We start from the raw sequence: 25,569 nt of genomic DNA, 5'->3' as shown, positions 1-25,569 counted from the left end.
GCCTGTGCCAGCCTGGCGCCCTCTGCCTCTGACGGCGGGCGGGCTCGGAGGTTTTCGGGGGAAGCATTTGTGATCTGAGGCTTTTATACCCAGCCACGCTGTGATCTCTGTGTGGAGATCACAGAGCCACCCGAGACTTACAAGGGTTTGCAAAATACACCGTATGCATTGCTTTCAAGACAGTTTCTTCCTGGTCCAGAGACGAATAAAAATTCTGAATCGGAGATATGTAAGTCACTGTTGTTCCCAAGGAGATGACCAGATACAGAACAGCAGTCATAATGGTGTTAGTCACAGAGTTACAGAGAGTATGTAATTGGAAACCACCGAAGTAGACAGCTTTGGGGCTTAATCGTTTGCATGCTGAATAGGTTAGGGCTCTTTGGTTATAAGCAATGTGAAAAAAAATCCTTGAATAATTGAATCAAAACCAGGAAGTTGTCACACTCTTCAAGGAGGGGATGTCAGAGAGGCCTCAGAAGCACCCTGAGCCAGGGTCGGTAGGAGGATTTCCGTAATTACCGTTTTCTCAGTTTATTTGTATATTCCGATTGTGAAGTAGTGCGTGCTCATCACAGCAAAGTATTAAAAGTCACCCGTGATGGTGTCACGCAGAGGCCGGTGGCCTGTGGTCCGAGTTCTCGGACTTGTTTCTTTGGGCTCCTCGGTCAGGTGACTGACCTGTGTACGAGTGTGGTCTGGAGAAGAGGGCTCGATGAGCTTGGCTTACGTCCCGTGCTGCCTTTCGGTCTGGGGACGCGGCCCTGTGACTGGCAGGGCTCATCAGAGCCACCTGCAGGGGCGGGAGCAGCCTTCACAGTGGGGAGGCCAACAGTCTCCGTCCCAGGTGGAGGGGGAAGCAGCCTTCAGAACGCCATCACCAGGAGTTGTTAGTGACGTTGGAAAATTCCCGACTGTCATGTCGGCAGAAAGAGAGTAGGACACACGACCGCAGAGCTGGTGGTCGGGACGGGCACAAGGCCGAGCAAAGCAGCGGCCAGGAACGCATCGGAGCGTCACCCTGTGCTTGCCTCCGTCCGTGTGGTGGCGTCCTGGGCGACTTCTTAGACACTTTCCCGTGATAAGCACGTGTCACATGTATAATCCGAAAGTGGAAAGACATTGGGGAGATGGTTATCAGGAAGGTGGAAACGCGGGGAACTGTTGGAGGCATCGTGTCAGAGGGAAGCGGGGTTGGGACTTGCCCTCTGGGACCGCCGCCAGGAAACAGGACTTGTGGAAATCGCAAACGCGGGGAACATGTGGTGGGGAGGGCTTAAAGTGAATTTCCTTTTAAAAGGTTTTCCGTCCGGCGTGCTGAGGTCTAGAGATGCGGCTCTACAGATGTGTTTTCACACATACCCACATATATTTACTAACAAAAACAGCAAGCAGTTCGTATGAGCAGACATGATTCCAAGTGAACTGTTTTACCGTCTATGATGGACACAGGAGAAGCACTAAGGTGCCTCCTGAGGCAGACGTGGCTGTCCACGTGAGATCCTCCCTGCTAACCCACGCCTCCTCTCTCTCTATCACACAGGTCGTGTCCTGAGAGCCTGCGGGGACTGGCTCTCCTTTGGATGACTTGGCCCACAACGTGGTCGGCGGGACTCGAGTTTCCGTGGCTGTGGCCCAGCCTCCCCGTCGCCTACTTGCATGTGTCGGAGGAACTCTGGGACCCTTTGGAGATATTGTTTACGTGGAAATTTTGAGCCATTCTGAATCACCTGCAGGACAAGGCGCTGCTCGCAATGAGCTCCCAAAGCCATCCAGGTGAGTGGGCCCCGGGCTCCCGGGCGGACGGGCTCCCTACGGGAAGGGGCTGTCTTGTGACGGCTGCTTGTCCTGGGTGTCACACGCGTGCTCTTCTTGGTCGTGATCGCTGCTGGTTTCTGATGGCACCAGGTGCCAAGACCCTTCTTCATCTCGGTGACGGAACACGGTGAAGGCCTCCCGGAGGCCTGGGGTCCAGTCTAGGTCTGGGCTTGCGTGTCGACCCCCACGCTCCTCTGGGGCCCGCAGGAGCGGTGTTTACAGGTCCACGTGTGGCTTGGAGTTCCTTTCTCCTCCAGCTGTTTGTGTCTGGGTTCCGTGGGGGTGGGGGTCCCTCTGTGACGGGCCCTTGGGGCCGAGTCTGAGAAGAAACACACGACCGGCCGTCCTGGGTGGTGGCCATGGCATCACCAGTCCACAGGCCCCGCTTCTGGTGCCCAGGGCTTTAATGAGGCGCCACACTGAGCATCTTACACACGGTTCATCTTCACAAGGCCCTACACGCCTCAGGCCTGGTGGCCAGTGTCTAGGGCCACAGTGTGAGCGAGTGGCCCGGAGGGATTGGGAGCCACGTTTGTCTGCTTGGAGCATCAGGAATGTGTTATGGACGCATGTTCAGGACCTCCCCCCCAGAGTCCAGTGCACACCCCGATGAAGCTGGGGCCCGGCCTTGTCCCACCTCGCTGGTCCACCGCCCGCGGGGCTGGCCTGCATGCTGCCCGCCTGCTGCCCCGACCTCCGTAGCCCGGCCTCTGGGGCACGTGGATATCAGCCTGTCCTGCGTCCACCTGGACAGGTGCTGGGTGTCCTCTAGGCCCCCGCATGTGTCAGAGTGGCCGGTGTCTGGCTCAGCAGGGAGGGGCTGAGGCTTGGTCTGGTCTGTCCCTTCGGGATTGCCCCCCCAATGCCCACACCCCTCTCCTTGGCCCTATTGATTGTCTGAAGCTCCCAAGAGCAGGGTTCTGGGTTATATTTAGATACGAAGGCTTTATTGTAAATCTGTCTTTCATGTATTGATAGATAGGAGAGGTTAAACAGAATGAAGCAGCCTGGGTCGCAGAGGGTAACGTGGACCTCGGACAGCGCCCTGCTGTCTCCGCCCCCCCCCCCCCCCCCGCCCGCTCAGAGTGAGCTGCTGTGGAGAAAGGGCTGTGCCTTTTCCTGTGTCTGAACACACAGTGCGTGTAAATGTTTTAACAGAGCGCACTCATCCTGTGGGCCTCCGGGCTCTGTTTTTTTCCGTTTGCGTGCATTATGGCATCTTTTGATGGCAGTATGTATGTAAAACCAGCTTACTTTTGGTAGTGTGCAGGTGATTCTTTGTGTGGCTGCAGTGCTACTTGTAACAGCCCCGACTTGGCATCAGATAATTATCATCCGTGTTCTTTGTACACGCACTTGTCTGAGTGCCTCCATGGGGCCAGTTCCGAGAAGTAGAATGGGAGGGTGGTGGGCACGCGCGTTTAGACCTTTACGATTACTCTCAACTTACTCCGCAGACTCTGCCTCAGCTGCTCTTGTTAACGCGCACACGTATTTTTCTTCATTTGCACCAGCAGTAGGTGGGCTCGGTCTGTTTCATTCTTGTCGGCGTGTGAGGGGAGGAGCGTTGCTGGGACGTCATCGCTGTATGAGAGCGGCGCTCCTCTTTGAGCTGTGCAGACACGATCAGATCCTGTGCACGCCACCAGGCGTTTAAAGAGAAAGGATGCTCTTTTTTCCCTGTTTTTTTCTTTTTTGTCTAAAGAGGTCGAATGTATACATCAACACTCTAGGTAAAGTTTTCTCATTCGTGTACGTTGTACGCAGTTGGCCTTGGAACAACATGGGTGAGGGGTGCTGAGACTCTGCACAGTGGAAAATCCACCCTTTGTATTTTCAGTCCACCCTTTGTATCCACGGTTCCTCTGTGTCTGCAGCTCTGCATCCACGGAGTCAGCCAGTCACGGATGGTGTGGCACCGTGGCGCTCACTCCTGAAAAAAACCTGCTCTAAGTGGATACGTGGAGTTCAGACTCGTGTTGTTCAAAGGGCAAGTGCATTTCTACACAGCCGTGCATGTGTTTTTTCTCTACGTGCTGTTCTATCTGCACACATCTGAGTTGTGTCAGTCAGTGTAGCTTTACTCTTCTTCGTCTCCTTGATTTCTCTAAATGTCTGCTTTCTATTATGATTATAGTTTGCAACGCTCTTTTTACAAGAAGACCGTTTTATTGACCTTTTTCGCTTTATATATTCCCGTGCGTTTTTCAGTGCTTAAAAATGGACTGTATCTCTTGGTGGCTCCTCCCCCCCTTAACAAAATACAACGTATTTCTCTTTGTTTAATGTTTCCTTGCCCCAGAGTTTATTTATCTCCTGGAAGTATCTCTGCCCTTGGTTTCCTTTGGCTGACAAACACCTCTCCACCCACCTAATCTTACACTTGCAGGCGTTCCCTTTAGGGCTCGCCTCTGAGCGGCGGAGTGCTGGCTGGCTTCTGCTTCTCCTTTCAGAGTCTGTGTGTCTCGCGTGGGGAACCCGCCTGTCGAGGTTTCCTGCCGTCGAGTCTCGTCCGGCGAGTGTCAGGCTGCCCTTCTGGCTCTCGCAGGGGTGGAGCCGTTGAGGGCCAGGCGGCCTGAGCCTCTTCCCTCCCCTTCTGTCCGCATGGACGTGTGATGTAGTGAGTGATGTGGGGCCGGAAGCTCCCCATCCTCCCAGAGCAGCCCCTGGAGCTGCAGTGGGACCCCAAATGTGCCTGCCACCGGGGTCGGCACCCTGGCCAGCCCCCCGCCGCCCTGCCGCCCCCACGCTGTCCCGGGCTGGGCATGGGGCCGAGCCACGGGTCTGTCCAGTGCGCCGTCCGTGGGGCCGCCGACTTCCCAGGGGCCAGGCTGCTTGCTCATGGTCGTTTTCCCATCACTTGGGTCCCAGGGGAGGCACATTTTCTAGGAAGTTCCTCTAAGTGTCTTGTCTGTCAATGCCACTCCTTTCCCACTGTCAGCCTGGCTGCAAGTCCTTTCATGTTTCTATTGATACTTTGTCGTTTCTGTGGTTTGTGGGAGGGAGAGAAGTGACACTGACTGGTGCAGCTCCAGGTGGTCTTTGTCGCCCTTCTCCCGCCCGGTCTCCCGCCCGAGGGCCCTGCTTGTGCCTCAGCACCCCCGGGCCCGGGCCCCTCCCTGCCCTGACCGCTGGCCGCCGCTCCGCGCCTCCTGCGCGGCCCCTCCTCGGGCGCTGGCAGTGCAGGCTGGCCCTGCCCGGTGAGCAGATGGCCTTTTTATTGGGTGTGTGGAGGTCTTCTCTGCCCTGTTTTCCTTGAACGCTCCCTCTGCTGTCGGGTGAGGTGCGCGTTATGATTTTATTGCCGTTCCTTCTGGACTTTGCCAGAGCCAGGCCCTGGTTTTCTGACGTAAAACTGTTAACGGTTGGGGTTTTATTGCCCTGAATAACTACTTCTAATGATGTGAGCAGCCTGAGGAAAGGGCCTGGCTTGATTTCGTCCAAGAGAACACTTCTTTGAGAGGTTCTGAAGTGTGAGGCTCCGTGCCGTTCCCTGGGGGATGTGCCAAGGGGGGTTGGGGACTCTGCTTTGAGGGCGAGTCCCCCCCCCCCCGCTGCAGACTGAGGGACGGGGCGCTGTCAGGACAAGCAGGGCTCCCTTCCCTCCCCCTTGCCTCTGCTGCAGACTGTGGTCTTCCCTGTGCTCCCAGCGTGCTGGGTTTCAGGGCCCCGGGTGGCTACAGGGGCCCCAGCTGCTGTCACTCGGCCCCCTGCCCACCCCCAGCCCCTCCAGTGCACTTGCCTTCCTCGCAGTAACATTTCTGCCCAAAGAACGTCTGGAGAGGCTGTAAGCCCCAGGGAGCCCTGCAGTGGTGCCTCCGGGACCCGTGTGTGGGCACCACACCACGCGCCCTGAGGGACACGGGCCGAGCAGGGTGGACTCAGGGAATGCCTCCCTGCGTCTTGGTGAGAGGCCTGTGCAGTGTTGAGGGGAAAACAGGTTAACTGTTTTGAGGGGTTGTGTGTATTTGAGATCCATGTTTTAATTTGGACCCTACTCTGATTTCTTGGTGTTCTGTTCAGTCTGAAACACCCCGTTCACATAAAAGCAGCTACAGAGTCTGTGTCAACGAAGATCGGATGATGAATGAGTTTCGACTCGTCCGATTTGTTCCGTCCGTCGTCAGTGTCTAATCCCGCAGTCTCCCCGGACAGGGCCCGGGGCCTCCGCTGGCCCGAGGGAGGCCTGGCCCCCCTTGCTGCACGCTGAGGCATCGTTGGTTGGGTCTTGAATTTGTTTATTTCAACCAGTTTGGCCCCCAAAGCTTTTATATTTAAATACAGAAATGATCTCGGAAAGAAACACTTTTCTGCCATTTTTTTTTTAAATTGTGCTTTTCAGTGGTTGAATATTTCAGGAATATTGAAAGTTTTAAGGGTAGGAAATGGGTTTTGAGGGCCTGTAATTAACACAAAGAGGATGTCGACTCTGAGCCCTGAACGAGGCCCTGGGCCACAGAGGTGATGGGAGGGCTGAGGCCCAGAGTGGCCTTGAGCGAGCCCTGGGGAGGCCCAGGCCTGGCCTTCCAGGGGGCGGGGGTGCCGTCAGCAGGTGCAGCTGGGAGAGTCCTGGGAGCTTAGGCCAGGAGATGGGGCTGGGGCTCACTCCCGTGGGAAGATGGGGAGCAGGTGGCCACAGCTGGAGAAGGACACGCAGCGTCCCCAGTGAGCCCTGGGAGTTCAGGGCAGGGGAGCAGGGCTGAGCCCAGGACACGGGAGGGAAGGTGGGCCTGGTGCCTAGCCAGCCAGGGCAGGCATCTCAGAGGGAAGGCAGGAGAGACCGCTGTCCGATGGCTGGCGGGGGCGGGGGCGGGGGCGCTTGGGCATCTCTTGTGCTGCCTGATTCTGCTTTCTCAGGGGTGGGTGGCAGAAGTCCCGGGCGTTTCCGTCTGCAGCGCGTCCCCGGGCCTCCTCCGGGCCCATGTGCAGCGCCTGAACGGCCCCTGCCCCGGACTCTCCGCCATCGTTATCTGGGATCTTAATCAGTCAAGGTTTGTTCTGGAAATCATGGAGACATAACGACTTCTTTTTCAACATACTTTTTTTTTAAATCGTCAAATTGTGTTTTGTCTTTTAAAAATCACGAATACTCAGTCGTTATGAAGAGCTGGGAAAATTCACTGTCAATGGAGCCTTGATGGTTTGTTTTGGCAATTCTCTGAACATTCTTACACAGTCTGTGGAACATTTGCATTTAGGTTCTTTTTTTTCCAAGCCACCATTGTAGAAATGCAAATTTCTGCGTTCTGAGATGCTGAATGTTGGATGATTAATGATATTGAAATTTAAGAATGAACTCCTGGTATGTATTTGACATTGAAAGCCCTGTGCTGGATCATTAGAAACCATTGAGCGCAGCCTGATGGTGGAAGAGAAAGGCCGCGATTCAGGCGCCCCGCGGCGAGGGCAGGAGGGCCGTGGACAGGTGCGCTCTGTGCGGCCACCTCCAGGCGCTGGGCCCCGGCTGCTCTACTTAAAAAGCCGGAGCTGTTTAAAACTTACAACAGGAGTGAGTGAGCACGGCTCCTCCCTGACTGTGAGTGGAGCCCACGGCGCTTTTCAGACGCCTGCGCTGAGCAGCGAGGCCGTTCTGAACCGGGCCTCCCAGTTGCTCAGCGGTCTGGGAGATGGCCCTGTGAAGTGAGCTGCGACGCCGTTTCTTCTGTCTCATCAGTGAGGAAACAGCATTTCCTGCTGTCCTTGCTCGGCCGCAGCCGTCTGCTCAGCGGCCACCTGGAACCAGAGTTGGTCTTCTGCCCTCGAGGGCGGTTGTCCCTCTGCTGGGTGGACCCAGGGCGCTCTGGGCCCGGTTAGGAGTCATCCTGCCGACCTGCGTGGGGTGCCCGGCCAGGCTGGGTGGAGGCACCGGCCTCCTCAGGACAGTGTGGCTCACGTGGAAAGAGGGACAGGCCGGGGCGCGGGCAGCCCCAGGAGGGGTGTGTGAGGGCAGGACGTGTGAGCCGAGTGGAGCACGGAGGGTGAGATAGCCCTGAGGGGCCGGGGGCCGGAGCTTGGCTGGTAGAGGAGGGAGACGGGGTGCAGAGGGGGCGTTAGGCCCCGGGTGCAGGCCGGGAGGTCCCCGCCGGCCCGTCCCCTCGGCTCTGAGGCTGGTCCGCGAGGAGAGGGGAAGCGGGTGCTGGGCCCTCTCCTGGGACCTGTGCTCTGTGTCCCCTTGGCCTGTGCGAGCATAGTTTTGCTGCCGCTGAACCTCTGGGCTTTGGCCCTCCCCACAGCGGGTCTTGAATGAGTTCCTGAACTTCTGAGCTTCTCTTGGCCAGTCCTTAGAAGGAGCTGACTGGGTGACTCGCAGACCGGGTTCATTCGGGAGATTTTGGTTGAAACTTTTGATTTTACTTCCACTTACAAGAGCCTTTTTATTTGCTTGTCGCATGGGAACACGATAAGAAATGCGCACTTTGAGGAAAATTATCGTGATGAAGAAAAAGTCAAATGAGGCAAATAAGTGAAGCGTCGAGAACCGCGCCTGGCTCTGCGCTTTTAAGTTGGCTGGCTCTTCCCCGCTTAGTGGGTTGGCTGTGGGGCTGCCGGCCTTTCAGAGGGAGTGGTGGGCGCTGTGTGATGGAGAGCAGCCTTCGGGTGATCTTCCCGTTTGCCCCCTCCCCGCCCCCGCTCCCGGTTCCTACAACAGGGACAGATGAGTTGGGCCCCCCGTGGACTGCGCCCCCGCAGGGCAGTCAGAGCCGGGCCCCCACGTGCAGGCGGCCCGGGGTGGGGGTGGGGGGTGGCCGCATCCAAGAGGCTGCATCGCCTTCGCGGTTCTGCCACCTGCCCAGGTCACGAGCTGGGGCGTCCGACCGACGGCGACCTCGTCCTGGGGGACTCCTGGCTCCGTGTCGCCCCGCTCGTATCGCCCCTCCTGGTCCTGCTCCTCCCAGCGTTCCTGCTGCTGCTGCTGCTGCTCGACTGCGAAGACCCCGACCCGGGCCCGGCACGTTCCGGGCGGAAGCGCAGCTTCGGCGCTCCTGGGATTTTAACATGAAGAGCAGCGCTCGACACGCAGCCGTTTTCTAACTGCCGCTGACGCCACAGACTTTCGAAGGGCGGTGGCGAGTCTTACTTAAGGTGGTGCCAGAAATAAAACCCACACGTTTCCCACGTCGACTTGTTGCTGTTCCTCTTGCTACAGCGTTTGTAAAGAACTGAGTGAAATCGGTGTGAGCGTCTTGGTGCCGGTCACTCGGAGGTCACTGACCCGGGGCCTGTGTCCTGCTGGTAACTGCCTTCCCCTAGGGTTCTTGTGAGCTCTCTGACTCTGCTCATTTGATGCTGGCGATTTGTAATTGTTACGCCATCGTCTTCAGAGCCTTTAACTGGAGGCACTTTTGTGATGGATGGCAGTTTGTTTGTTTATTCATTTTTGCTTGTTTTTTGTTCTTTGAGGGGGAGATAATTTGGTTGGTTGGTTTGTTTATTGTTTAATGGAGGCACTGGGGATAGGACCCATGACCTCGTGCGTCCTAAGCACGTGCTCTGCCACTGAGCTATACCCGCCCCCCGCCTTATTTTTTTAAACTTTAAACTCTTAGGCCATTTTTTAGGAATTGCACCTTACGATGCAGTTGTTCAAGGTGCCAAATGCCAGGAGAAGACCTTCCGTCTTAAGATCTAAGGATTCTGTTTGGATTTGTTTGCTTTGAAAGTCGTTTGTTCCATCTTAAGTGTAGTACATGAATTTTCCTAGGAAGTGCTTTGTAGAAATTGGACTTTTTTAGAACAGCGTTTCTCGCTGACTTGTTGATTCAGTAGGATTTACAAGAGAATCCGTGGAATCTGATCTCGAAGCAGGTGTTCTGGATGCTGTACGAGAGCCCTTTCCAACTTGCTCACGTCTGTGACAGTGGGTGTGTTTGGTGGTGGGGCCTCTAGTGCTGAGCAGTGTGATTTGGAATTCTCAGTGCACCTCGTTTCCACGTTCACATGGATTTAATCCAAAGCAGGGGCTACTGACTGCTGCTTACAGACCCGCCTCCCCTCTGCGGTCTGACACACAGACCGCAGACCCGCCTGCCATCCTCTTGTGCCCAGCCTGGCGCCGTCTTTGCCAGAACACCTGCAGTCTCCACGTGGCTTTTCACGCGGACCCCTCACGTGCAGTCCCAGCGAGCTGACTGCTTTCTTCCAGGCTCACCGGAAGGACCAGGGAAGGGAGAGGGGTTAATTGTGCTCTTTCTTAGGTACCAGTACATGGAGTTTTCAGAAAATTTGAGAAGATACTGGGGGAAGTGGGGATGCACAGAGCAGAGAGTTCCACTGGGGAGTTTTAGCAGAAGCAGGAGATGAGGACCTTTGTGTTTTGTGGTGCCGGACACTTTGTGTTGAAATCAGGTCACTGATGGTGATGGTGATGGTGATGGGCGTCAGGTCAGGATCCGCCCTGGAGGTCCTGATGGGCGTCTTTGCCACTGGTAACTGTTGGCGAGCCCAGAGCTCTGAGTGACTGCTAGAGAGGGAACCAGACCCGCAGTGGCTGTCCTCGCTGCTGGCCTTCCTCTCTGGCGTGACCGCGGGCCGGCTGCCTTGCTCACAGACGCCGCCTCTGGTGTTTGCAGATGATGCTTCAGCCTAGGGAGGTGTTTATTTTCTCAGCGTGGATTTGGACTGCAGTGCTCCTGAAGACTTTTCGAGGGGAGGCGTTTGTCTCCAGTTCATCAGCTGCCAGGGAAGATAGGGAGCGAAGGCTGTTTGTGGCCGGAAGGACACAGCACATTGGAATTCTCTGCAGAGAGTGGACCTGGCCTGGAGGCGCTGAGACCCCACAGCGGTCTCTCCGTCCCGAGCAGCCCAGCCTTTAGGAAGCACACCAGCTGGGGTTTGAGTGGCAGCCAGGAGTTCGGAGAGGCCTTCCCACTGGGGTCTCTGTGGCCTCCGAGAACAGTCAGGTTGTCTGCCTGCCCTTACGTCCTTCTGGGGTTTGGTGCCCTTCTGTTATCCCCCCAGTCGTCAGTAGAATTGTGTAAAATGGCGTTTTTCTTGGCGGCGTGGAGAGGCGGGGGTGGTGGGTCCACACGGCAGGTACGCGGCACAAGTCGGCCTCTCCGTGGCCGCTTGGCACAGCTGTGTTTCCCGGCAGGGCTGGGAGGGGTCCTGGAGGTGAGGGGCGGGCAGCAGCACCCGGCAGGTGACGGGCCGGGCCGCTGGGAGGCCGCAGGGCCCCGCCGCCCCAGCCTGGGGGTGTTGCAGAGGAAGACCCTGAGGGCCGGTCCCCTCTCGCTTGGCCCGCGTTCAGGTTCCCAGCCTCTCCGTGTCCCATCTCATACCTTGTGCTCAGCTGGCCGGCACCTCTGTCCAGGGTAAAATTCACATGGCCAGGCGGCCCTGGCCTGGACTGGGATGGGACTTCCTTGGTTCTTGGCTGAGCTCTCTTTGAACTCTCCACGGGACGAGAGGCCTTGATGCACGAGAACCAGGGGGAGGGGCGTTTCTTCGTGTCTGAGGAGTCTGATTTCTTTGATGGCTCCTGTTACGAGTGGATTTGGTGACCGACGTACGTGGGTGTGACCTCGGCAATTACAGTTCCAAAGGAGGTGGTGCTTTTGGTGCCTTTCCCAGGAGACTCTGGGGGACTCTGGGCCTTGGGATGCGTCTGCTCCGGCTGAGAGGTGCCGTTGGAGACATCAGTGTCGTCCATGAGAAGGAAGGAGCGAGCCGGGTCTTTCTCCGCCTACGTTGCCCGAGAGAACATTATATCAGCATCTCTCAACACTCTCCAGTGCTGAGGTGCTCGGACCTCGCCTGGGGGATGAGCGGGGGAGGCTGGCTTAGCCACCAAGCCGAGGCAGCTCTGTGTCGTCTGGCTCCTGCGTGCTGACCATGCCTCCTCTGCTGAAGGACGGCCAGCAGGGTTGTTGGCCCGGCTTGGTTGCCTGCCCGTGGTGGGCTGCACTGCTGTGCACCAGGCCCTCGCCCTTCAGAAGGACGCCGGGCTTGGCTCTCTGCCTTCGGCCGGTGTCTGCGTGTGTGGTTTGATAGAAGGAGGTGTTAAGGCAGGCAGGCGATCCCGTGTCTTCTCCCGGGAGTTCCTCTCTGGGGCAGAGGGGGCGGCTGGAGCAGGGTCCCACTGTACAGAAAGGGGTGAACGTTGGTGTACTGGGCCCGGCTGGATGGACGGTCACACACGGGGTGTTTGGACCCGAGAGGGCAGCCAGCCCCCGCCTGGACAGGAGCAGACAGGTAGCTTGATGTGGGAGTTTGTACGCTCATTTTTGAGACATTGGTAAAAATCACTTGTCAAGGTACCATCTTCACCGCTGTTTTCTGCAAAGCCCGGGTCTGTATTTCCCGGCTTTATGTAAACTAAATATATGGTTTTCACAGGTTTTTGTTAAATAGTTCTCCTGTGCCTTCACAATTTTTGGGGATACCTTTCAAGTCAATTCTACACGCCTGCTCTTGCTGAAAACAAAATTCTACTACTAGGAAGGTGAAACTGAGCTCCTGGTGGACCCTCAGCGTGGGCCAGGAGCAGCCAGGTGTGCCCCCCGTGGCCTGAGTGTCCTGCTCCGGAACCTGCCACCAGTGGCTTTGGGATGCTGTCTGTGGCTGGGTCTCGCCCTGGCTTTGGATGCTTATGGAATCTTTTGGGTTGACTGAGCTCAACATCTCTTTGGAAGCAGTGGTCTCTGTCAGTTCTAAACCATATTCATGAAAATCCATGGAAATCCCATGACAACCACAGCAGATTTAGGAAACTGCCTAAAAAAAATATGAATTTTTCTTGTATTTTATATAAGGATATCTCAGTTCTGAATAGCAAATTCTAGTTCTGGATTTAAAAAGCAAACACAAATAGGCTTTGAGCTTAGAATGCAGCATTGCCGCTTAGCGTCCTGTGAGTCTGCCAGTCGTGCCGTTTCGTGTTTGCACCAGTCCTGGGGCAGGGGGACATTTGAGGGTCAGTCCTGAGAACCACAGAATTCCACGTGCTCAGGAGAGGTTGGGGAAGGTGTTTCACATGCAGCTTGAATGAAGGGAGAGAAGCCCCCCCAAGCCTTCGGGACACACCGGTTTTGGGTTGCAAGGGAGGCGTCCTGGGAGGTCGCAGAGCCGTTTGCGTGGGGCCCGCGGCATGGAGCTGGGCGCTCCTCCTGGGCGCCTGTCTCTTCTCTGCGAGCATCCTGGACGCCCGGGCGCTGGGTGGGATGGAGACTCCACTTCCACCAGGGCCGATGGTGTTGTGGGGGACGCAGTGCAAATTGTGTGCGCAGCCCTCCTTGGGTTTCCGGGCCAGGTGCACTCAAACCTTCTCTGGTCCTTTCTCTCCAAGCCCAGCCCCTGGGATTAGAGATCGGAGCTCTTCCCTCCTCTTCACCGATTTCCTTTCCCCTGCAGAGACAGCAGTGCAGGAAAACGAGCCAGCATTCCTTGTTCTCCTTGTTATCTGTCACTTGTCCCGAGCCTGGGCTGGGTCCAAGCTGCTAATTTATTCCACTGGGGCCGGGTCTGCACCCTCAGCCGAAGCCGCCGTCCTGTCGGGCTCGCGCTGTTCCTGGAAAGCCTCGTCATGCGCAGCCGGGGCCGCTGGGGCGCATCCTGTCCTCTCCCTCACCGTATGTTTGGGAGTAGAAGTTGGCTCTGGTGGATAGGCGAGTATGCTGCTCATTCATCCTCGTTCTTGGAAGCACGGTGGGAGCTCCCAGGAGAGGAGGAGCCGGGAAACGTCGAGCCAGGGGCCACGTGACTTGGTTGCTAATCAGCACAACGTGTAATTAAGGTGGAAGCATTTGATTTTCCTCCCGACTGCCAGACTTAGGCCCCGTTTTGTTTACTCCCATGAGCCCTGACTTCCCCCTGTTGGAGAAGAGGTGTCCCGCTCGTTGACTGAGTAAACGCAGGAGGCAGAAGCGGTGGAGTTCTCCGCCGACGGCGCGTCCGTCGTGCGGTGGGGCGGGCCTGTGCGTGCCGGCCTCGGCCTTCCCCGGGCCGGGGCGTACGCTGTGCCGGGGAGTTCAGACGAGGCCCTGAGGGCCCGACGACGCGCTGCTTGCCTGCTCCCTCGGGGCTGACCGTGCGACAGCCTGGCCGCGCAGTGCAACCAGCGCGGTGGAGCGAGGGCGTGTTAACGCCTGGCTGTGAATTTCATATGCGCTTTATGGTCTGACTTCCCCTCCCTTGGGCAGCCCAGAGCCCCAGTCGCCCCGTGGGGAAGACGTCCATTTCCAGCAGCAGTGTGTCTTGTCATAAACCCGCTCAGTACCCCCAGTACTGTAAGGGCCCAAAGCAAGGAGCGTCCGAGAAGCTTTCACCGCTGAGAGGAGACGTGATGGGTAAATGCCACGTGGGGTCCTGGATGGGGTCCTGGGGTGCCAGAGGGACACCGGGGTAAAACAAGGGACTCTGAATGCAGTGTTGGCTCTAGTCAATGACACTGTGTGGGTACTGACGTGACATTGATAGTGACCACGGCATCACAGTGATGTCACATGTTGCTCATAAGGGAAGCTGAGTGCAGGTGTCGGTGGTGGAGGATGTGGGAACTCTGGGCTGTCCACTCAGGTTTTAATAAAGTCTGCTGATAACATTTGAGCTAAAAAGATTAATTTGCGGATACCCTCTCTTGCTCCCTGTTGGCGGATTCTAGTGCACCTGGCTTTTCAAGCTTTTCCTTTGGGGATTATCCTAGATTAGGACAGACGCGGTTTCTTGTTCTTCTTTATCCGGTTGTGCGTGGCCGTGCCGTCACTCCTTCGCAGGTCACTGCTGGTGGGCACTTCCCGTGGGTGCAGGGGAAACAGCGCAGCCTCGAGAGTGCCCAGCCCTAAGTGAACCTTTCTTGAAGTCTGACAGGCAGCCAGAAAGTTGCACAGACTGTCCGTGCTTAGGAGATGGCCTGTGACTGCTAGGCAGAGCAGGGGGAGGAGCACCCAGCGGTCCTTGCCCTGTCCCCGCTCGGTCACTGCGGCCCCTCCCCTGCCAGCTTCTGACACCTTGGGCTCCTTTTTCCAGGTTGTGAACTTTATCTAAATGCAACCATGGAATATTTCCTCTTTCTGTCTGGCTTCTTTCGCTCAACAGAATGTTTGCAAGATTTACTGACGTTACGGCTTAGCGGTCTGCTCATTTCCACGGGTGTGTAGTATTTCATTGTGTGAACAGACAGCGGTTTTTCTGTTCAAGTGTGATGACGCATGGGTGTCCCCAGGCTGGGGTCTTTATTCACGGGGCCGCTGTCACATTCCTGAGTGCGTCTGCTGGGCCACGCTTCTGTTGATAAGGTGTGTGTGTGCCAAACGGTTTGTTGGGCTTCTTGGACCACTTTAAGCCCTGGAAGAGCGTGTGGGAGGCGCCTGGGTCGCACCCTCGCCAGTGCTTGGGACCCTCCTTCCTTTGTCTTCTAGCCACTGTGATTTCTCTCGTATCTCCCTGGTAACTGAAGGCGGGGAGCATCTTGTCGTGTGTGTATCAAACGGCTGGATACCCCTTTAGGTGAGGTGTCTGTTTGTCTTTGCTCAGTTAAAGGAAGGGATAAATTCGGGAGTTTGAGATTTGCAAATGTGACCCACTGTATATAAAAACAGATTAAAAAACAAATTTCTCCTGGATAGCACAGGGAACTATATTCAATATCTTGTGATAACCTTTAATGCAAAAGAGTATGAGAACGAATGTGTGTGCATGCGTGCTCGACTGGGACGCAGTGCTGCACACCAGGGCCTGACACACCGTGACTGACTGCTCCTTGATTTACAACACTCGGATGGTCTTCATGTTTTCTGCTGATCTGTAGGAGTTACTTGTGCAGGCGAGGGCTGGGTCCTTTGTCGGCTATTTCCTCTCAGGCTGCGGGCTGCCTCTTTACTTTCTTAATGACGCTCTGATGAACAGGTGTTCTTAATTTTAACGCAGCCCAACTATTGGTCACTTTGTTGATGCCTGCTTGAATGCCATGGAAACCGTCTGCATCGTTTTCTAGGAGCTTCACTGTTTTACCAAGTAGATCTGTGGATTTCAGCTCAACCTGGAGTTGCTTTTTGCTTTTTGTGTTTTTGTTTTCGTATGGTGGGAGGTGGTCCTGGGGGCTGCTTGTCCCATCTGGATGCGCAGCTGTCCCGGCAGTGCTCGTTAGAAAGGTCCGTGCTGCCCTCGCTGCTCTGCGATGTGCCCCTGGGTCAGTGGCTGGGTTTTCCCCGTGAGCCAGTGAGCACCGTCTCAGCTGATGGAGCTTCTTATGACTCGTTATCACATCTGGTAGTGTGCATCCTCCAGGTTTTTTGGGTCATTTTAAAGGTTTTCTTGGTTCTTCCTGGCCTGCTGTATTTCCATAAGAATTTTAAAAATCAGCTTTTCAATTTCAACAGAATACCTGCTGGGATCTCAGCTGAGGTTGCATTGGTTTGCATATAAAATCAGTCTGTTTGAAGCTTCCAACCTGTGAACATGCTGTATCTTTCTATTTATTTGGATCATCTTGTCTTTAACTTCTTCAGTCACATTTTCTTTGTAGTTTCCAGTGTAGAGGTCTTTAGTTCTGGTTGTTTTTTTTTTTTTGATGCTTTCTAAAGTTTTAATTTTTTGTTTATGTGTTTCTCTTTAGAAATACAGTTAATTTTTGGGTCGCCACCTTGTCTCTACACAGCCTGCAGGTTTTGCTTATTATTTATTACTAGTTTATCTGTAGATTCTTTGGGATTTTTGTACTGCCTGTGGATAGTAAATGTCTTCTTTCTTCATTGCCAGTTTTAAAACTTTTTATGTCTTTCTTGCTTGTCATGTTGTCCAGGGCCCTCAATCAAATATTAAATAGAATCAGTGAGAGTGAACACCTACATCTTGTTGAATACCAAGGGACACTTTTCCAGCATTTTGTCATTATGTATGAAATTTGCTACAGGTCTCACATGTAACAGTCTTTATCAGACTAATGCAGCTCTCATCTGTTCTTAGTTTGCTAAGGTTTTTCTCATGAGTAGGTGTTAAAGTATTAGGTTGAACCATATGGTGTGCAGATATTTGGTCTTTTTCAATTTACAAAAACGGCCCTTTCATTTGGTTCAACTTAATATTTTAGATTTTGTTCTGCATCAGTTAATCATATAATTTCCCCCTTTATTTGATTAATGTGATGAATTTTCTTGAATGCTTTTTGAATGTTAACCAGCCTTACATTTCTTAGTAAATCCTACTTGATTATATTATTCTTCTTTTATACTACTGGATTCATTTTGCTTATATTTGGCTTAATTTTTTTTTTTCATCTAAATTCATGAGTGAGATTGGAGAGTTTTCCATCTAATTCCATGAGTGAGAGTCAGATGGTACATATTTGAGGCTTTGTGGGACACATATGGTCTCTGTTGTATGTTTTTCTTCTTCTTTTTTTTTTTTTAAAAAAAAACAACCATTTAAAAATGTAAAAACCAGCCTTTACCTAGCAGATTGTACAAAATCAGGCCATGGATTGATTGTGCCTATGGGCTGCAGTTTGTTGACCCTGTTGGAGTCTCTTGAAGGGTTTCTATAAGGTTGATGTTATTTCTTCCTTAAATATTTGGAAGAATCGCTGGTGAACTTACCTTGGAGTTTTCTTTGCAGGGAGATTTGTAAATTACCCCCTCGCCTGACGTAGGACTATTCAGATTTTCTGTTTTTTCTTGTGTCAGTTTTCATATGTTTAGTTTTTCTCAGAATTTTTTTCATTTCATCTAAAATTTCAAGTGTATTGACAGAGGTTTTAAAAATACCCTCTCATGATCTCTGTGTTATTTGCAGAATTTGTACTGGCATCTCCTTTTTCATCCTTTACATTGTTTATTTGTTCTTCCTCTTTTTTTTGCCGCTGGACTTGCTAGGATAATTATGTTAGTATTTTTCTACAACTATGCTTGGTTTTCTTGGTTATTTCTATTGGATTTTTAAGAAATCAATTTCTGCTCTTACGGCTATTATTTCCTTTTATTATTTGGATTTACTTTGCTTTTTAAAAATTAATTGAGATAAATATTTAGGTCATTGAATTTTTTCCCCGTGCTTTCTTCCGTTGTAATACATGCATGTAAAGCTCTAATTTTTACCTATAGATGGCTTTGCTGGGTTGCACAAGTGTTTTAATGTCATTTTTTATTGTAACTTTAGAATAATGTCTAATTTCCTTTTTGATTTCCTCTTTGACTCATGGGTTATTTCATTTCTTTATTTCATTGTTTTGTGAATTTCTTAGTATTTTGCTTTTGTTATTGATTTCTACTTTAATTTCACTATGGTCACTGAATTTACTGCATGTAATTCAGTTCTTGAATATTCTTTGAGTTTTTTTTATCATTGCACAGTAGACTTTGTAAATCTTTTATATGTACTTGAAGAGAATATGCCAGTTAAGATGTAGCAATTCTATACACATCAATTATGTCAAATTTGTTCATCACGGTGCTCAGATCTTCTGTTGCTTTACTCATTTTATTGTCTGCTTTTTCTAGCAGTTACTGAGAATGACATTATAAAATCCCCTGTTGTAATTGTGAGTTGGTATTGTTTTTCGTTTTAATGGTCAGTTTTTGCTTTTGTATATTTGAAACTATTTTAAGCCCATGCACATTTAGAATTTTACACTTGCTTGTTGGAATAACCAGCATTTTGTTCTTATGAAATGTCTGATTTGGTTTCCCTCAGGGCCGGTCTTCCCCTTGTCCTTACTCTCCAATGGAAGCATCCCAGTGGCGCCCTGGGGTGTGCGTGAACCCTCCACCTTGGCAGGCCCTGAACCATCTCATGTCCCAGGGTCAGCTCTTGCCCTCCAGGTGGAAGCTTGTATGTCAGCAAGTGCCTCTTGGGAGAAGTGGACCCAAGATGTGCCCTCCTTTCGCTTTCTTTCCGTCTCCTATTTTGGCCACTCAAGTCCTGGCCGCCTTGGTGGCTCTGATCCCAGAGCCTCCGTAGTACATACGATGTTTTCTGCATTCGCCAGTCTGCCTTGAGCTTGGCTGCAGGGCTGTGACACAAGCTAGTTCGCTGTAGCCAAAGCGGATGGTGAGGCTTACCTCTCAGCGCCACTTGTCATGCTGACGGTTTCCCAGGTGACTGTCGGGGCTTGCGCTGGCCTCTGCGTTGCAGTGAAGTAACTGCCAGGCCAGTGCTGAGGGGCTGAGCCACTCTTGCAGCCTGGAGCTGCTCTTGGGTGTTTTACGAGGTGCTTGCCGTCGCACCTTATAAATGTCAGGTCTCCCAGATCTGAGCGCCGTGCGCACTTGGCGAGCGCCTTCCGGCCAGCCTGCCTCCCCACCTCCTCCCCTTGGTTTTTACTGAGTTGTTTTTTCCCCCAATGTGAATGAAGAATTCATTCCAGACTTAACTTGAGAAATATTTTGCAGGACATGGCCGTTCATGCCATCAGTGTCATGACTGGGCCAGCGGTGGCTCCGCACTGGGCATGGCGGGGTACAGATGCTGCACTGGGCCCTTCTGGGTGGCACTTTCATCGTGCTGAGGGGGGGGTGGGGGCATGTATTCAGTGATACCGTAGTTCCTTCCGCCCCTGATGTTCCATGCTCCTCACGTTCAAGTGGCAGCCAAGGCTGGGAAGGTTGGAGGGAAGCCGTAGGCCAGCAAATAAGTGGCCCAGGAATTTTTACACTTGGGGTGGGGGGTGGATCAGGCAGCTTCTCTTCTTTAATGGCTTTGTGGGGGAGGTGGGGAGGCTGTGTGGGTGGCAACTGTTTTCTACGTTAAAATTTACCTTTTCTGTTTTTTGTAACCCCTGTATTTCATATGGTTAGGTTATAAATACCATGTTTGTTTTATTACACTTTGAAGTACGTTTTATTCATATAGTTGCTAATTTAAATCATTTAAAAATACATATAATTTTACTTGCAAATAGTTGAATTACAGATTGTTGGTTTTAAGGAAGCCAGCATTTTCCTCCCCAGAGGAGGTGAGGAGGTGAGGCTTTGTGACCAGGAGACCATCTCAGCATTGCAGGAAAACATTTTGTTTTCCCGGAGAGATAGCAAACACAGTGCGCAGGTTAGCTGACGTGAGAACACCTGCCTCTCCCCAGGGTTAAGGGCTGTCTGTTTCTACTTGGTGGTGAAGAATGGACTCTTGGAGTGGTGGGTGAGTGTGGCTGCCACTGACGACCAGTGCCCAGGCAGTCCTAGCTGGCACCCTCCTCCCTGTGGCCTCCTCAGCCCTGGATACTGGCTGGGGCGTTGAGGCCAGTATCCCGGCAGCTGGCGGGGCCCCTGGTGGCCCTCATTCAGGCCTCTGGAGCCACTGTCTCTGGCCGTAGTGGCTCGTGCTCCTGCAGGGGACTCTTCCCTTGGTCCAGGTCACCGTGGCCCCCTCAGCCAAGCGCTCACATGTGGTCCAGGGGATGCGTGCAGCCCCCAGGACATCGTGACACAGGGCCTTCTCTGGAGGGGTTAGACATCAGTAGGTCGGGGGGTGGCAGTGCCCTCCAGGCGGCAGTGCGGCAGAGGGGTGACTGCCCTGGCCCCTTCTCGCTGTCCTCCCCCCAGCCGGAAGGGCACTACGCTGCTGACACGTGGGGCACGAGTCCGGCCGCTGGGCTGCGGTGCCGGGCTGGGGGCCCGGAGACTGCTCCCAGCCTGGCCTCTGCAGGGGCTGCTGGGCTCAGAGCCTGGCCCTACCCAGCCCCTACCCCACCCCCTGCCCTCCCTGTGGGAAATGAGGACACAGGACGAGCTTTGCCTCGTGGGGCTGCTGGGAGGCCTGGAGGGGGCTGGCGCGTCGCCCAGGGCCTGCTTGTGCCCAGGGTGTCAGCGCCGGCCCCATCACGGGCCCCAGCGCCCGCCCGGGCTTCAGGGCCTGCCCGGAGCGTCTGCTTAGTTTCGGTTCAGTCACCGTTGTCAGAGTCAGGCCGTTTTTGATAAATGTAAATATCCTGGGTCTTTTAATATCTGAAGCTTCAGAATCACTTTGACATCATTTCTCAAAGCAGGTTCCTGCAAGGGAGTTTGTACACACGGATTCCTCTCCCCCAGCTGGAACCAGTGCCCGTCTGGCCTAAGTGGTCCCCACTGCTGCCGCCCAGGGCACGGGAGGCACAGAGAGGGGCGGGAGCGGGGGGAGCCCAATGAGAGGAGGGGACAGAGAAGCCAGCGGAGGGCGGGGGGAAGCAGCTGTGGCGGGGCTCCCCTGCCCTCCTGGGTGGTGGCTCTGGGCCCACAGGAAGCCCTGGTGCACTGAGACAAGGGATCAAGATCAAACTTGTGTATTTTTATGTTTTTCTCTTTGGTGATTAGTGACTGTAAAGTTCAAAAACCAACTCTTGAGAAAGGGATTTTGCCAACAGATGGCAAAGTTTGGGGGCGCCCGTCATCCCAATAGGAGAACCTGCTGGCAGGGTCTGCTCAGCTGGCAGTGGTCCACTCAGACCCTCAGAACGAGGCCCTCTGGAGTGGCCTGGGTCCACACAGGGTGGGTGCCTGGCCCTGGCTTCTGCTTGGGGAGCCGCGGTTGGTGGTGGGCAGGACTCCCACCCGGGGTCTGGGCCTGCGATCTCCCCGCTGAGCTTCCCCGCGGCCGTGCGTCCTGGGGGTTCTGCTGCTCCCTGGTGGCCCAGGCGGGGGAAGAGCTCGGCTTACGCTCAGCCCGTCCGGTGGGGCAGTGGCTGCCAAGTGGTTTCTTAAAAAGAATTCCTCTTCCCCTGATTAATTTCTGGCCTGCGGCATCGGGGAGCTCTTGCGTCAGTAAATCGTCATAAACCTCTCGTTGTCTGGGCCAGACATAAACAGCGAGCCCAGCCCTGCTGCTCCTGACGCGCGGCCAGCGCAGGCCGGCTCTCCGTCTCCAGGATGCACCCGGCCCCTGCTGCGCCGGCCAGGCCTCTTCTCAGGGCACCAGGCTCCGCAAAGGCATGCTCTGTTGTTGGGGCCGGGGTGCCGGGCGCAGACGTGATTTAGTTACCGACTTGTTTCTGTTTCTGCCCCACATTCTCCGGTCTCGTTGGTATGGTGTCTTCATTTTCGAGGGTCTCTGTGGCAATTCAGATGGGCCCTGGTGTGGGAGGTTTCACAGGGTTATTTCAGCCTCCGCGAAACCCTCACCCTTCGGATCCCAAGGCATCACGTGGCATCCGTAAAACTCACTCGGGAGCTTTTTCATCTGCGTTTGAGAGCTTTAGAGAGTCCCTGGGCTGAACTCATCCTGAAATTTTTTGTGGAGCCCTTTTCGGCTGAGCTGCCCAGGCAGGCACCACCCGCGTCATTGGAAGGGGCCAGAAGCAGATGAACCCAGGCCTCGGCTTACTTGGCCGCATGCTCGGGCCTGTGTCTGGCCCCTGCGGGGTTACTGCAAGCGAGAACTCGGGCCTCCGGTGTCTCCTGGGTGACGCAGGCGGTTGGCATGCAGTCACTAAGCTCTGCTCCAGGTGGGCGATACAGAAGCCCCAGCCCCTGGGATATCTTCGAGGAGCCTGCCTTCCCAGGGTCTCTTGAGAGGATGGCCTGAGGGCAGCAGCTGCTGAGGGACGTGCAGTGAGGGTGGTGTGGACAGGGCCTGGGTGGGCCCGCATCGACCCTCAGGAGGAGGAGAGACGAGCCACCTGGGCCCTTGGCAGTGGCTGTGTGGGCGAAGCAGTGGGAGGGTTGTGCCAGCCATCCAGGGGCCTGTGGGTGCTTGCTGGCCCCAGCAAGAGGGGTGGGCAGACTGTGGCCATGCCCTTGAAGCTGGCCAGTGGGTCTCGAATGCCAGAGTGTGCACTGGGGAGTTGTGTCCCGGCCCAGGGTTCTGATTCCCATCCTGTGACCCAGGCACAGGTCCTGCAGGCACCCTCTGGGGGGCAACAGCAGCCTTGGGGCCACGTCCGTGCCGCCCCGTGAACTGGGCCAGTCGTCTGATGTCAGGGTCTTCGGTTTCTGCTTGTTTTCTGCCCGTAAGAACTGTGATTTTAAGGAGGCTCCGTAAATGAAAAACAAATACAAGGTGTCTGTGATGCTGACTTCGGAGAAGAGGCGGCCCTGTCTGAGCAGCGGACGCGTCTTACTGCCTGAGCGCCGGGTCTGCGGGGCGGTCGGAGAGCAGGGGCCTGGGACCCAGCACGCCTTCTGCTGCAGGAGGCCAGCCACGTGCTCCCTGCCGTGTCCCTGGCCCTCGGTGGGAGGGAGGCTCCTTGAGGGAACGCTGGCCTCAGTTACGCCGTCAGCTTTTCTAAGGGGGTGAGGTGCTACTTCCGTTCCGGATGGCAGGGCTGGGTCGTGAGCTCAGGGCCGGCCTGGCTGCCTTGGGCATCCCTCGGGCTCTGCAGTTTGGAGATTCGGGAGCGCTGGTTCAGGAAGGCCGTTAGCCCGTCGTTAGAGCTGAAGCATGGTGCTCTCCAGAGACAGGTGCAGCTGGCTGGGACCATCAGCGATTGATGTGGTCGCCCTCGTTCGTGGCGTCTTGTGCCTCTGGGTTTGCGGGGTGCTTCTCTCTAGGAACACGGCTGGGAGTGGCTCCCGTGCGGTCGGGCGTGGCCTGCGGACGGCTCACCTGCCCCGAGTGGCTGTTGGGAGGGTCCCCCGGTTGTGGCTGTGGTGCTTGGGCTGCGAGCTGCTGGCCTCGGGCTCGGGGGCTCTGTGGAAAGGCCAGGGGCGCTTGAGAAAATCATCTGGGTAAAAATACTGCTGTGTTTCCTTTTCCCAACCCCTGCTTTTTCGGTTGTTATATCCTGAAGATTCTTCCATGGCAGTTAATAAACGGTCGCGTATTCTTTTTCGATGCTTGGGAATTACGCCAGCATAATTACCAGCGTGGATACCAGTTCCGTTGTTCACTCTGCTTTTTTATTGCTGAACATAAATAACACACAGCTGGCCATGCTCGTCATGCTCTAAGTGGACAGCCCAGTGCCACTAAGTGCCTTCACGGCGCTGCGTGAGGACTAGCGCTGTGCATTTCCAGAACTCTCCCATCATCCCAAACAGAAACTTTCCCCATAGACACTAAGTCTCCACTCCCTGCTCCCCTCGCCCCTAACAAGCTCTCGTCTACACCCGCCCTGGGACGGTCTGCCCTAGGGTGTCACGGAGGTGGCGTCCTGCACTAGCAGCCTCTTGTGTCTGGCCTCTTTCACTGGGCACGGTGTTTCCAAGGCTCATCTGTGTTGGGTCACAGATGAGACTCTCATTCCTTTCTCGGGCTGAGTAACATTCCGCTGTGCGTAGCGATCACGTGCTGTTTGTCCGTCACCCCCGGGTGGGCACGCGGGCTGCTCCACTTCCTGGCCCCTGTGAACGATGCTCCTGTGGACGCTGACGGCTGTTAGTCCTGCTCCCGCACCTCTGGGTGGATTCCCGGGAACAGAGCTGCTGGGTCGCGTGGTAGTTGTGTGTGGAACTCGTGGAAGCCGCGGGGCTGTTTGCCACAGCGACGGGACCATTTACACTCCGGCGATCGTGGGGTCCCAGTTCCGCCACATCCCCCCACGTGTTACTTTCCTTCTGGGGCTCTGTCTGTCTGTCTGTTTTTTTGGTTTTTGATGATAGCTGTTCTAGTCTCGTGAAGTGGTGTCTGACCGTGGTTTTCACGTGCACGTCCCTGATGCTTAGTGAGTTGAGCGCCTTTTCGTGTGTGCTTGTTGGCCGTGTGTGGAGCTACATTTGTTCGTCCTTGCTCATTTTGTAATTGGGTGGTTTGTTACTTTGTTGTGCGTCGTAGGAGTTCTCTGTCTATTCTGTGAATATGATTTGCAAATACTCTCTCCCATTCTGTGGGCTGTCTCTTCACTCTCTGGTGGAGTGTTCTTTGATGCACCAAAGTTTTTAGTTTGGATGAAGCCCAATTTATTTGTTTTTTTCGTTCGTTGCTCATCCTTTTGTTGTCGTATCTGAGATACCACTGCCAAATCCAGTGCCGTGAAGGTTTCCTCATTTCTTCTAAGAGTTCGATGGTTTTAGTTCTTATATTTAGGCCATTGATCTATTTTGAGCTAATTTTTCCATGTGGTTCAACTTCATTCCTCGTCCTTGGACGTCCGCTTGGCCTGACACCATTCGTTGCAGAGAACGTGGCTCGCTTTAACGTTTTACTTAGGAAGCGTCAGGAGCTGCAATCCCAGCTCAGTGCAGATCTTGCTTTTCTTAAGCTGGGGTGTTGGAGCCACATTTACAGCACCTCCTCCTCTGGCTCCAGTCCCTGCCACCATGTTGTCGAGTCCCTCTCCCCATGATTTGCTCACCTCTCCAGGGATGGAGCGTCTGAGTGGCTGACCTGCTCTCCCTGGGGGCAGAACGGGTGCAGTTCAGCTTTGGTTCCCTGCTGTGTGACGCTGACCACTAGCTGTTGCCTCACACGAGCGAGGCCCCGCAGGCCCCTGTCTCTCAGCCCACGGGCCCGGGCACGGCGGGCACGATGCGATGGCAGGTGGGCTGCGAGCGGGAAACGGCGGGGAGCACACGTGGGCACCTGGCCCTGCCCGGGCCCGGCAGCGCGCACGCGGCCTGGAACCCCATTTCTGCGGGAGCTGCGCGGCCGGGCCCGCTGAGCCAGCGCCGCTGCGCTTACGTTCTCCTGCAGCCGTGTCGAGACCTAAGTTGCTGCTGTCCTCTTGGTTTTTGTTTTCATTTTTAGCAACATTTCTGTCTGAGGCGGGGCGGGGCCTGCCTGCCCTGGAGTGCGCCGCGGCCGCTTAGCGGGGCTGCTTTCCTCGCCGGCTGCCTCCGGCTGTGTTTCTTTCAGGGGGTCGTGGTTACCTTAACCTGTAGCCTTTGCAGGTCCTGCGTGGGCTGCAAATCCAGGGTTTCCTGAGGACTTTATGTTTGAAAATATTCCTCACGCACCGAAGGGTCCCTGCTGTTA

The 25,569-nt window shown here is 54.6% G+C and overlaps 1 protein-coding gene across 5 annotated transcripts in view; it reads left to right on the top strand.

The window, feature by feature from the left end:
• Positions 1–25,569, top strand: part of HDAC4 (histone deacetylase 4) — a 270,948-nt gene that overhangs the window by 38,844 nt on the left and 206,535 nt on the right. For all 5 annotated transcript variants that reach the window (XM_074364630.1, XM_074364632.1, XM_074364631.1 and 2 more), the window contains exon 2: positions 1,544–1,776. In XM_074364630.1, coding sequence (XP_074220731.1) covers positions 1,755–1,776 — 22 coding nt within the window. In that variant the 5' untranslated portion in view covers positions 1,544–1,754. The remainder of the gene's footprint in view (positions 1–1,543; positions 1,777–25,569) is intronic.

The sequence above is a fragment of the Camelus bactrianus genome, chromosome 5 (genome assembly GCF_048773025.1).
Source record: "Camelus bactrianus isolate YW-2024 breed Bactrian camel chromosome 5, ASM4877302v1, whole genome shotgun sequence".
NCBI classification, from domain to species: domain Eukaryota; kingdom Metazoa; phylum Chordata; class Mammalia; order Artiodactyla; family Camelidae; genus Camelus; species Camelus bactrianus.
Note: the sequence above shows the minus strand (reverse complement) of the source record. Positions and strands in the feature narration are given on the sequence as shown.